Source organism: Camelus bactrianus, chromosome 13 (assembly GCF_048773025.1).
Source record: "Camelus bactrianus isolate YW-2024 breed Bactrian camel chromosome 13, ASM4877302v1, whole genome shotgun sequence".
Lineage (NCBI taxonomy): Eukaryota > Metazoa > Chordata > Mammalia > Artiodactyla > Camelidae > Camelus > Camelus bactrianus.
This window is the reverse complement of record NC_133551.1, coordinates 45,526,480-45,539,443: the sequence shown is the minus strand read 5'-3', so window position 1 is coordinate 45,539,443 and position 12,964 is coordinate 45,526,480. Positions and strand designations below refer to the sequence as shown.

The following is a 12,964-nucleotide window of genomic DNA, read 5'->3' as shown; positions in this document are numbered from 1 at the left end:
TCTGGGGCTTTAGGCAAGTCTCTCCCATTTCTGGACCTCAGTATCCAAAACTGTCAAGAAGGCATGTTGGACTAAAGCAGTAGTTTAAGAACAGGGATTAAAAAATTCCTCTCAGCTACTCCATGTGATAGCAGCGGTGCTTGTAGTGCCCACTGATGGACTGAAAATAAAAACGACTACAGAGCTTTTCACCGTGGGCATCTTGGTCACAGCAGCTATGACATCCATTTGCAAAGCATTCATACTGTGTGTCAGGCACACTGTGCCTCTTCTTTACAGACAGTGAGGGGTGCCAGGTGGCTTCTGGGTGCCTTGCTTTAGCTAAAGGGTCCATAGATTGAGAGTCATCAGCCCAGATCACCTCAGAGTTCTCCAGGCTCTGGGGGTTTATGCGTCTAACGTGGGCCGCAGGAGTTGTGAACTCACTCAGGATCCCACAGCAAATGAGTGGTGGACTCTAACTCACGCTTCTCCAGCTTGGGGCCCTTAGCTCAGCGGGCCTGGCTGACAGCCCCACTCTCCTGGAAGTGAGGAGCAGGGAGCCCAAGAACCCTGAGACTGCCTAGGGTGCGGGGGTGAGGTGGATGGCAGAAGGCTGACAGTCCGAAATGACACGGAACATACTTCAGATGCCGGCTGTGTGGTTTAGGAGCGGCTGGAATTACACCCTCAGGGCTGAGCCAACATTGTCTGAGTCTGGACCCTGCTGAGACAAGGGCCACGTGGGGGGTCTCCGCCCAGGGCCACGGAGCTGAGCCGAGAGGCAGCAAGGGCAGGAGGCGGATTCCTAGCTGGAAATCAGGCACAGAGGTCTTTTGCTTTTCCAGACACTGGTGGTCATTTGTTCATTCATTCATTCATTCATTCAGCAAAGTGGTCAGTCAGTCCCTCAACAATGCTCACTGAGCCGTGCAGCTCTGCAGTCTGGCACAGGGTCCAAGGATGAACTGGGCAGAGGAAGGCAGACATGGAGCACGTGCTAAAGGTTCAGTCAGGCCAGAGGCACAGGCTGGCCTTTTGCCTGCGGAAGGATAAATTGGGAAATGTTTTCCAGAGGATCAAATGGTTATCTTCCATGAATGGTTCCCCAGGGACAAGGAGGCGCCATTAGGCAGGTTAGGTGGAGCTTTCCGAAGGAAAGATGGGACTTCTTGTTAATTAAGGTTTTAGGAGATCGAGGGACTGGTTGGAAAAATAAATGAGATTGCCTTTGTATCCAAAGCTGGAGAAGTGGGTTTGCTCACTTCGATTAGCAAAGGCGTCGGCACAGGAGAGGTCCTGGCACTTCGGCTGAAAGTGGCTGTCAGGGCGGGGCAGGCTGTGCGGCGCCTGCCAGCTCTGGGAAGGATTCGAGCTGATGCCCAACGCGATGGGGAGCCACGGAAGGTGTTTAACAGCTGAGGCATCGCTCTAGCGCTGAGAGAAGGAATTGGAGTGGGAGGTAGGGGGACCAGTCAGGAAGCTACTGCGGTGTGAGAACTGACACTGGCTTGGCTTCCCAAGACAGAGGGACAAGAGGTTAGAATGGATTTGAGAAATTTCTGAGAACTAACAGGTCTTAGTGAGTGGAGGTGGTCAGAGAGGGAGAAAAAGGAGTAGAGGACGATGGCCAGTTCCTGGATGTTTGACAAAGTTGAGGTTTAAGGCCCTCTTTGAGATGGACGCTGGAGGTCCTCTCTCTGCACTGATCTGGAGTGAATGGGTGTGGAGGGTCTGATGCTCGCCCAGAACCAGAACCTGTGTTCATGCAGCATGGTATGATCAGCCCCCCATCTTGTCACTTAGCCTCCAGCCTCTTCCATGTCTAGTTTATCTGCTGTCACACTGATCTAAACAAGGGATCTGACCTTGTCACTCCCCTACTAAAAAATTTTCAAAAGGCTTCCTGTTGTCTCTAGAAAGATCTAATCTGCTTAACCTGGCAAATAAAGTCACCTACAATATGACTCCAACTACCTTCTTTGTCTCAGTGCCCTGACACGCCACGCTACGCTAGCCACAGTGAACAACAATAGTAACAACCAGAACAACAGCAACAGTAGCTAACACACAGCGCTGATGTGTGCCAGGCAGAATCCTAAGAAATTTACATATACTCACTGACGTAATTCTTACTAGAAAGACATTGGAAGTCTTGCACTTCCCAGAATGGACCATATCTCTGGCCTTCAGACCATTACACCTGCAGTTTTCTTGTCCTGGCATCCAGCCATCCTTCTGGCCACCTGATTCGTATTTATTGACTATCAACTTGTGCCAGGCACTACACTGAGTGCCAGAGATCCAAATATGAGTGAGACATGGTCCCTGCCCTCAGTTCCTACAGAGTCTAATGCGGGAGACAGACACACGGAGAGTCAGTAAGGTAAGTGCAATGATGAGGTGAGATGGGGGCAGAGGGAAGGAGCCCTCATCCAGCCTGGGCCTGCCCCACCTGCCACTGGAGTTTAACTCAGTCCACGAAGCCTTCTGGCTTTGCCAGGCTGCATGGCAAAAGCTCTTCTGTGCTTCTGCCAGCATCACACTGACCACCCTGGACAGGCATTGTCTGCATGGCTGTCCCCTCCTGGGTACACTGAAGGCAAAGAACAGTCTGACTCATCACTGACCCGGCGCCCAGGGCAGCCTGGCACAGATCCTTAGGATTTGCTGAACAGAAGTGCTTGAGCAATAACGAAGAGTCACAAAGAGGGGCATCATCCTCCTGGGTTCTTCCCTGATGCTCTCTCCAGAATCAGGCCTCCCCTTGCTCCTTTTCCTGAACCTGGCTCAGGCCCCTCAGCTCAGAGTGCACCCCACAGGGGTCAGGCTCTGCAGGTAAGGCTGGGGCTGCTGCTTTCATCCCAGTTCAGGAGCAGCCTAATTGGAAAAGGCCACACCAGAATGGGGGCCCGACATGCCCCCTTGCCAGGCTGCAACTGTCTGCCCCAGGCTTCGGAGGAAGGTGTAGTATTGTGGGCAGCCCTAGTCCCGGGAGTAAGAGGGAAGAGGTCCTGCAGCAGCCATTGGGATCCCTGGGTGCAGGGGGTGGGATGGGGGTGTCTCATAGTTCCTCGAGTTCCTGAGCCCCTTCTGGAGCCTCTGGGCTACAGGTTCTGTGGATGCTGTGATGAAAGGCTTGAGGAATGACTCTAGAGTGGTCTCAAACCAGGGGTATTTGAAGAAAACTCTAGGAAGCCTTATGGGGTCTGGTGAGAGCTTGGGCTGGTCCCTTGGACTCTCACTGGGTTGACACAGTTCTTTCTTTCCAGAGCTCTGGAGGGGCAGTCACGGAGGAGCCCTCCTAGAGTGGCTGTGAATCTTGGGGCAAGGACCTGAGGCGACTTTCAGCCTCAGCCCTCTCTCCCAGGCAGAATGGTTGGGAAGCTTTGGCCCCCACCCTCTGCTCCTTGCCTCGAAGCCCATCTTGGCTCACAGTGCCTCTGCAGAGGTGGGGCTGGGGGTAGGGAGCCTTGGCGGCTGATGCTAACGGCTTTGGACAGGGTGGGAATTTCCACTCCTATCTAGGGAGCCATCAACACTGTGTGCCCTGACCTGGGCCTTTGGCCTCCAAAGGGCAGTGGGAAGGCCGGCCCCAGGGCCAATCCCTGGCCATTAATCCCTCCTGCCAGCCTGAATATCCACCCAGCGTGGTCAGACAAAGGACTGCCCAGCCCAGCCACTGTGTTCCTCCCGCCCCAGGGGCTCCACTCAGACGCTGGGCCGCCTGGAATCCAGGCCCATGAGAAAGGGGCTGCCTTCACTGGCCATCTTATGCCCGGATGCTCAGCCACATCCCGTCCGGCCCAGGGCCTGTGAAAAGAGGGCCCAGCCACGCTGAAAACACGGATTAGCCCTTGGGCCACCCCCTGACACCGGCCTGCTTGGCTCCGGGAAGCAGGCCCAATGGAGGGGGCCAGGCAGGCACAGAGAACTGGAAAAGTCTGGGTTCTCACCCCTTTGGCCCAGCTCCCCGCCCCCACTCTCCCCAGGATGAGCACAGCCAACCACACGTTCAGTACTATTTATTGAACATATACTATGCCCCAGACTCCATACAAAGACTGGAAATTTTAAAGTATAAGAAAATTGCAGTTTGCCAGGGGAGGTAATAAGAACTATTCTCCATACCCCCACCCCCACTCCAGGAAGCTGTAGTAGGGGCCTCCAGAGGGAGCTTCAGCCCTAAGGGAAGGTGAAAAAAAATGGTGGCTCTGGTTCTGTGCCTGAGTCTAACTGCCGGCTTCTGCTACACCTGATTGTAAATATGCAAGCTCTGAAATCATTTCTCTGGCTCTGCTTCTCTCCTTCCCTTCCTGGTTTAACACAGGAAATGCCAGTTACATAGTAAAAAAAGAAATCTGTTACCTGGTGCCAGCATGGGCCAAGCACTTTCATACATGACCTCATAGGAATCTCATAACAATGCTGAGAGGGTTCATTATTGTCCCCCTTTGGCAGGTGAGGAAATTGAGGCTTAAATGAGCAACTGGTCCAGGTGACCTGGCTCTTGGAGCTAAGTTCCCTGCTGCTGCAACTGCTTGTCTTGCCTTCCTCTTTGGTGAGCTGTTCATTGTAACTGCACTGTGTTCCCAAGGCCTGTGCCAGGCGGTAGGATGCAAGGTGGAGAGGGTACTGAGGTGGGGTCTGTTTGTGTATAAACCAGGATGATTCTCAATGTTTGGGGTGAGTGGTGTCTCTAGATCTCTGACTGTCATCTTCTCCTTCCTCTCTCCTTCTCTGCCTGCCCCTCTCATGGTCATAATCATCAATGTGTCCATCTCTCCACTAGACTGTGAATCTCTTCACCTGTGTCTCCCCAGAGCACTGGCAAAGGGCCTGGCAAAGAAGTGTTCGATAAATGATGTGGGCTAAACTGAGGCTGGGGGAACTGAAGGAGGGATGCATTTGGAATCCATGTGGAATTGACAGGACTTGCAGACTGCTTGGATGTGGGGCATGAGAGGGGGGAGTCTGAGATGATGTCCATAGCTCTGACATGGCTGGTGAGGGGCAAGGGGTCCATCGGCTGAGGTCTGGAATGCAGGAAGGGGAGGAGGCTGGAGTTAGGGGTGCATTAGGTTGAGGATCATGTCCAGTGGACACTTGGATGTGGTGACTGGAGGTCAGGAGAGAGGCTAGGCACCAGCTTCACAGCTGAAGTTGTGGGAGCGGGAAGGACTCTAGAGTATATTATTTTCACAGTGTCAGCTTTAAAATACAACGGTTCTTAGAAGAGTCTTGGTGCTGGTGCACTGAACTCTGGGTTTAATCCCACTCTGCCACTTTCTAGCTGTGTGAAGTTAGGTAAGTCTCTTAACCTCTCAAAGCCTTAGTTTCCTCATCTGCAAAACAGGGATAATAGCAGTACTACCTCACAAGGTGTTCACACTTAGTGAGATAATGTGTATAAGCGTTTACCACACACACGATGCTCAGTAATGGTGGCTGTTATGCGCTATCAGCTGAGACTAAAGCTGGGAGAGCGGGAACCATGAGCTTCAAGTTTGGGATTGGAAGCCCCAGGCCCTCTGCCTGCTGTAGCTAGCTCTGATCACCTGTACCCAGGGGCATGCCACATCAGGGCCAGAACTGGGGCACTAAATTTAAGGAGGTGTTGACTCTCAAGTGCTGACTCTGCACTTGCACCAACCTGAGAGTGCGCATCCACTTAATTTTAGGCTACTTCAGTTGCCTCACCTACTCCCAGTCCTGCTCCTTTGACCTTGCCTATCCCAAGACAAAACTCTTTGGGGCAAAGATCTTTCATTCTTTGGTTCCGTCCAAGCCAGGACTAGCTTTCCTGTCACTTTGTGACGTTTTCATGAAATAGGCGATTGTATCTCTTCTGTGTGGTGTGGTGGGTGGTGGTTCCTAGAGCGAGGTTTTAATAGAAACTAAGACACCCCACTTTCCTCAGTGAGATGTGAGTCTGGTGCTTCTGGGCCAGTAAGCAGACCTCCAGTCTGTGGAAGCACTTAGGAGTCTCTTTCTGACCCAGTGACTGCTCCTTGGAACTTGAGGCTGTGTAGGCTTTATTTCGTGCATCTTCCCGGTGTGCGTGATGTGCATGTGAGAGAAAGAGAGTTCTTTTTCTCAGAACAGAAGGTGCATGGAGAAGAAGCAGCCAGAAAGGCAACTGTAAGTTACAGATTTTCTAGGGGCTCTTGATTTAAAGTAGTCCCTCCTCTAGTTCCTAAACCTCCTAGCTGGGCTTCACGATTTTGTTTTTTCAAAGGATGCTGGCCTAGATAGGACAAGGTTGTGGGGTGGTGGGTAGCAGAGAGAGGAGATGCTGATCCTGGAGCCAGGAAACATCCTCCCCTGAGACAAAGCCCACCTCCTGCTCTCCCCTTCCGCCCCCTCCTTCTCCATTGCCTAACGTCCCAGGGTGGGCCTGACACCTCCCCAACCAGCAAAGCATCAGGATGCTGAGGGCTGGCAAGGTGGCCCCTGGCTGCTCTCATCTCTGTCCTGGCTGGGGCTGGAAGGACGAGGAGGGGTCTAGGAGAGAAAGATGTTGGAGACAGGACTTAGCTGGGAGAAGAATAATGGGGAGGGGGCCCAGAGAGTGAGCTGAATGGGTGGATTTGTGATTGGCATTGACCCAAAGTTGGGGAGGTTGAGGGAGGAGAGGAAAGGGAGGGGGGCTAATGGAATCCAGTGGGATGGGGCCAGGGCCAGGGACTGACCCAATGGAGTTTGGGAAGAGATGAGGCTGGATCTGGGAAAGACTGACCCAAAGGGATGTGACCCAGGGAGGGGTGAACTGTGGGAGGTGGGGATGGGGATAGGGATGGGGGAGAACTGTCAGCACTGCAGGAGGATTGGGAAGGCAAATTAGAGGGGAGGCGCTGGCCAGAGGAGAAGGTTCAGAGCCCTCGCCCCTGGTTGAGGGGCAGGGGGAGGGGGACTGTGTCCATATAAGGAAGATTAGCTGCCCAGGCTCCCTCCGAGAGCGCGGGCATCCCGCCGCATCCCCATGACTGGGCGCAGCGACATGGAGCCGCCCGCCGCTTTCTCGGGCTTCCCGGCCCCGCCCTCGGTCGCGCCGTCGGGGCCGCCGCCTTCGCCGCTTGCCGGTGCCGAGCCGGGGCCTGAGCCTGAGGAGGCGGCCGCGGGCCGCGGGGAGCCGGAGCCCGCGCCCGCTCCGGGCCCGGGCCGGCGGCGGCGGCGGCCCCTGCAGCGCGGGAAGCCGCCCTACTCGTACATCGCGCTCATCGCCATGGCCCTGGCGCACGCCCCGGGCCGCCGTCTCACGCTGGCCGCCATCTACCGCTTCATCACCGAGCGCTTCGCCTTTTACCGCGACAGCCCGCGCAAATGGCAGAACAGCATCCGCCACAACCTCACGCTCAACGACTGCTTCGTCAAGGTGCCCCGCGAGCCGGGCAACCCGGGCAAGGGCAACTACTGGACGCTCGACCCGGCGGCCGCCGACATGTTCGACAACGGCAGCTTCCTGCGGCGCCGCAAGCGCTTCAAGCGCGCCGAGCTGCCCGCGCTCCCCACCGCGCCGCCCGCGCCCGCCGCCGGCCCGCCGCCCTTCCCCTACGCGCCCTACGCGCCCGGCCCGGGTCCCGCGCTGCTCCCGCCGCCCCCCGCCGCCCCGGGCCCCGCGCCGCCCGCGCGCCTCTTCAGCGTCGACAGCCTGGTCAGCCTGCCGCCCGAGCTGGCGGGGCTGGGTGCCCCCGAGCCGCCCTGCTGCGCCGCGCCCGACGCTGCTTTCCCGCCCTGCGCGGCCGCCGCCTCCCCGCCGCTCTACTCGCCGCCGCCCGACCGCCTGGGGCTGCCGCCGACGCGCCCTGGCCCCGGCCCCGGCCCGCTGCCCGCCGAGCCGCTGCTGGCTTTGGCGGGGCCCGCGGCCGCGCTTGGCCCGCTTGGTCCCGGGGAGGCCTACCTGCGGCCGCCCGGCTACGCGTCGGGGCTGGAGCGCTACCTGTGAGCCCCGCCCCGCCCGCCTCGCAGGAGCGGCCCGGCCCCCCTCCTCCAGGACGGGGCACTGGGAGCCCCCATCTCTGCCCACCTTGGCTCGGAGTGCACCTCGGAGCTCCCCAGCTCTGCCTCATGGACTGCGCACACTTGTTCCGTCTGTCTCTGTCCCCCAACCCTGGGGCGCCTCCCACCATCTCTCCACCGGACTGAACGCACCCTCTCCGCACCACCCACCCCGCAATCCGACTTATGAGGTCCTGGTTTCTTCTCCCTCCACTGTGAGCCCTCATCTGTACACCCTTCCCCCTCTACCCCGCCCCCAGCACTGTTTTGGGTCCCATGTTCCCGCAGCTGGATCACCACCTGTGAGACCCCACCCCAGGTTTCTGGCAAATTCCAAGCCTTTGGAAGCCAGACCTTCCATCTCAAGCCTCCTCCCGACTGGCTCCTTATTTCTTCAGCCTGCCTTGGTGTTTTTATAACACATTAGAGGTCAGACTCCTGGGTCCATGACTCCCTTGCTGTCCTCCCTTCATTCCCCCAACAAGTGTGTCCCCCACCCCACTTACCAGCCTGTTCTCAGGTTCTTACAGGGAGAGCGCCCCTCTTCCGCACAGACACACCTTTCTGCGCTGTTCCCCACCCTGAGGACAGTTCTTCATTTCTGAGACAATCAGCACCAGGGGTTCCTGACTGAAAGGGGAGTTAGTGGGCTGCCCCACCATCTGGAAAAAATTAGGACTTACTAGGGTATTATTTTTTTAATTAAAACTAGTTTAATTAAAAAAAAAAAAGAAGAAACCCTTCTCTGGGCTCTGTGTGCTGGCTGGTGACTTGGGGGAATGATCTGGGGAGATAGTGGGGGAGCTTTGTTCAGGATCTTGGGCAGCCATATGGGGTGATCCCCCTTGTGAGTTATCAGGCAAAGGTTCAGGAAGTAGGATTAGGATGTGATTAAGCCATAGCTGTGCACATAGTAGGCCTGGTAAAATGCCATCACCTGCTGCATCCCAGAGGCTGGCAGAGATGAGACGGGGCGTGCACGTGAGTGTATTTGGCTAGTGGGTTTGTGTGTTCTGAGGGATTATTCCCTGCTCCCGTGGATCAGGGAGCATCCACTTCTCCAGCAAGCCCTGACTGAATGTTCCAAGCACAGGAATACATCACTAAACAAATGGGCAAGATTCCTGCCTTAAGGAATTTATGGATCAGTGGGGAAGAGACATTACCAATCAGCCTTCAGAGAAATGAGACAAAAGCTCTAGTGCCTTCCACTCAAAGTGTGGTACAGGGACCTGGGCGCTTGCTGGAAATGCAGATTCTCAGGCTCTGCCTCAGGTTGAATCATCCAATTACGTGTTTAAACAAAATTCCCACGTGATTAGTTTGCACAGTATTCTGGAGGAAAGGCACTGGGCTAAGGCTGGGGCTCGTTTAAAAGGCTAAAACTCCCTACCTTAAAGAGTGAGACCAGGCTGCAGAACTATACATGCCCTGCTGAACTGGAGCTGGACTCTGCCCCATCAGCTATGGCCCTGTTTTACCTCCCCTACTGGATTAGGAGCTGGGGCAGCAGATGTTCCACCTGATTCATGACTGTCCCCAGCACCAAGGACAGGGCAGCACTGAGCAGAGACTTGGAGGTTGTGTCAAGAGGGAGGGAGTTGGTCTTTGACCCTATCATGCTCTCTGGTGCTGACCCAAAGGCTAAGCATCGGGCTTTTCCAAGCTCCTTTGCCCCAGGGTTTTCAGTCTGGTAGGGCCTGGATTAGGTGTGGGCAAGGCTGGGATGGGAGGGGATCAGTATGCCTGAGCCCAGGCTGAGCGTGATTTGCATGTTGGACATGCCTGAGGCACCTCTTTTACATACAAGAGTTTAAAGCTCTGGGGCAGTGATGGAGGGTGAGAGTGGAGAGTAGGCAGCTCACAGAGGAAAAAGATCCAGGGAATCTGAGAAGGCAGGGAAGGCCCTCTTTGGAGGTAGGGCAGTAGGTATGCACAGCCTGGTATGAAAGGTCCTGGATAGACTGCCCCCCCCCCCCAGCTATTAACCCCTTTGAGCAAGAGACAGGTCTAATTTGCTGGATGCATAGCAGCCCTTCACCTAATATTTGTTGACTGACTGAATGAATCCCTAGTGTCTAAAATTGTGCCTGACATACTGAATAATTATTGGGTTGACAGTATGTTGGCACCTTCTTATCCATTCTCACTTGCAGTCCTCTGAGTGATCTGCAAAAGAGCTGAAAGAGGTGAAAGAGATGGAGGTGGAGACTGGGTCCCCTTTGTCCCTCCCTTGGGCCCAGCAGGTAGCCAAGGTCCCTCCCTCAGTTCTCTAAGGAGTAGAGCTCCACAGAGATCCAAATGCAAACTTTCTTCTGCTCCAAATGGTGTTACAGAAACACTCCCTGCTTCACAGGATTTCTTGATACATTCCTTCCAAAACCAAGAAATTTCCCCAGAAGTGAAGGGGAGGACCCTTCTTACTCTCCTGAAGCCAGGAAGTACTTCTTGAATTCTGAATTCCATTCTTGCCCCTGCCTTGCAGGTCTCTGTCCCTGGGATCTTGAAATAGTGAGGACGAGATGGGAAATGTCTGCACGGAAATACTAGAAGGGTCACTACTGAACTGGAAAATCAGAAAGATTTTATTTTTAAAATGCCTCTTTAATTTCCTTTACTCAACAGCATGGAGGGTTCCTGTGTGCCAGACCCTGTGCTGGGCTCTGAGGCCAATACAGACACAATATGAGAGTGTTTATGCCCTTATAGAGTTCATTGTCTGGAAAGCTGTATGTCATAGAGTGCCCTCGTGATTTCGACACTTTAGGAGCTGTTGAAAAAACAAAACAAAAGCCCTAATTCAATTCCATCTTTAAAAAACACCAAGCACTTTTTAAAATCTAGAAGTGAGATTTCAGTATTATTTCCCCTTCCCCCCTTTTGGAGAAAATAATCTGAATAGTCTTCAGAAATGTGTAAATACTTCCCCCTTCATTTTTATAGAAAGCTTGAAGTCATCTTTACTCTGAAGATGTATTTTTAACACTTAATTTTTGTTTTTTTGAAATTGAAACAATCACATAATCTAATAAGTCAAATAGCAATCAAAGGTCTTTAGTGGTGTCTTGCCCCACTGCCAGGACCCCTGCTTTGTTCCCTAGAAGCATCTACTTTCAGTTCATAAGTCTCTTTTGGAACGTACTTCCATGTTTCCATGCTTACACTCCTCTCTCTTAAAACAGTAATGACTCACTTCCTATTATGTAGATGATCATTTACCTCTAGGTCTCTATCTCTTCCCATCCCCATCCAAATTACCAAGTTTTGGTTAAATTAGTTTTTAGCATTTGCATTATTATTATTACTGTATAAATATTGTCCTCTGATAAGCTGCCAATGTACCATGACTACACTTCTTTTTTTTTTTCCCCTTTGGTGCAACTTTTGATTTTTCCTGGAGTCAATGCCTAATTTTTTTCATTTGCTTAGCTTTCTTTGTTCCTCTGGCTAAATCTTCTTCCCGTATCTTCTAATAGCACAATTTTTCATGAGGCCAAACTTATCAGGAAATCTGTCATCACTCTGGGTTGTTGTGTTTTTCCTTTCCTGGGGGCATCTCTCCCAGAGCCCTGTGTCCTCCAGCTCCAGCCTGGGCTGATTGCGCTTCATGTCTGCTGCCCAGATGTGGACCTGAAATTTCCCTTCACCGTTTTCCTGAGAATTACTTGGAATTCCCTCCATCTCTATCCTGTGTTGGATCCTGTGCTTCCGGGATTCCAATCTTCCCTTTTGGTTTATTTCTTTATTGTAGTCAAGGTCAATTTGGGAGGAAATTTTGCACATCTGAAATTAAGATGATTATTTTAGCATGAGAAGCTAAGTGTTCACTTTGATGATGAAATGGTTGAGTCAAAGCTGTGTTTTGTGGACTTTTATTTTGGAGGGGCTGAGGAAGAAGGGAATGGGAGATTGTTTCCTGAGTTACATAGGTACTACCTAGTTTTGGCTGGAGGATTAAGGCAGGGGAATGGTTCTGATTTCCTTATAGGAATAAAGAATCCTTATAGGTGAGCTGAGGCCAGGCTTCTTCCTGATCTAGAGGGACTTGGAATACTGGAAGGATGGCTTTGGGCCCAGGATAGCGCTGAGCCAGTTAGAGGGCTCGTTGGCTCCAGCTCAAGAAACTGGCCAACATCACCCTGGTACATGGAAAATTAAGTACCTAGGAAAGTGACATCCTCAGCAGGGACACAGACTAGTATATCAACAGAGAGGCTCCTTCAGGAAATTTTCAGGGCTGTGCTTCATCTGAGAAGGCAGGAGAAAAAATGGGCCGCAGGGAGAAAGAACAGGGAGAAAGGGTTGGCTTCTAAGCCCGCGTGAAGTACCTCCCTGGGAATTCCTAGAAGTACGAGGTAGAGGGAGGATTTTGTGAGATACAAGAGGCTAAAGTGGTCTCCTCTTAAAGGAAGAAAATTGTGTGGACCCCCAGTATTGACTTTAAATTTTTATTATAATGTCATTTAGTATGTGCAGGTATAAGTTCCTTAGATTTGTATCACTTATGTAAAACTTATGTTTTATCACTATAAAACAAAATTCTTTAATAAATTCAGAGCTTCAGAATAAAATTTCAAATTCATTACATTAATCAAATGTAAAGGAAGATATTGTTTTGCTGAAACTAAATCCCGTGCACCATGAACGTGGCCCTGACTCCTCCACTGCAGGTCTTTGGGTTTGGTGTGCCTTGCACCACGTGATGTCTAAATTCATCCACCATTTTTTTTTCTTTTGAATGAAGTGCAGGCATTCCTTCATGTAGCAGGCCATGCCACCAACAGGCCCAAACACAGCATTTATTTATAAAGGCTACCTCATTTTTTGCCTTATCTCAAGATTAAAGAAACACTACTTGATAATAAATGGAAATGAAGACTCTATATATCAGGTCTCTGATACTTGTGATAGGAGGTTATCTAAGTGATCTGGAATATGTGTATATGAAATTTAAGATTATTAAGATTATTATTGGAATGAAAACACA

At 52.3% G+C, this 12,964-nt stretch overlaps 2 protein-coding genes across 3 annotated transcripts in view; one reads left to right on the top strand and one right to left on the bottom strand.

Moving 5' to 3' along the window:
* The window catches only part of STIL (STIL centriolar assembly protein), a 129,671-nt gene that overhangs the window by 104,160 nt on the left and 12,547 nt on the right, over nt 1–12,964 (bottom strand). The window lies entirely within an intron of this gene.
* On the top strand, nt 6,962–8,686 carry FOXE3 (forkhead box E3). Its single transcript, XM_074377809.1, has one exon. The coding sequence runs from the start codon at nt 6,962–6,964 to the stop codon at nt 7,922–7,924; it is 963 nt and encodes a 320-aa protein (XP_074233910.1). The 3' UTR covers nt 7,925–8,686.

Excerpts from the sequence above, each read along its gene's own strand:
- FOXE3 (XM_074377809.1), top strand. The coding sequence starts at position 6,962 with ATGACTGGGCGCAGCGACATGGAGCCGCCCGCCGCTTTCTCGGGCTTC.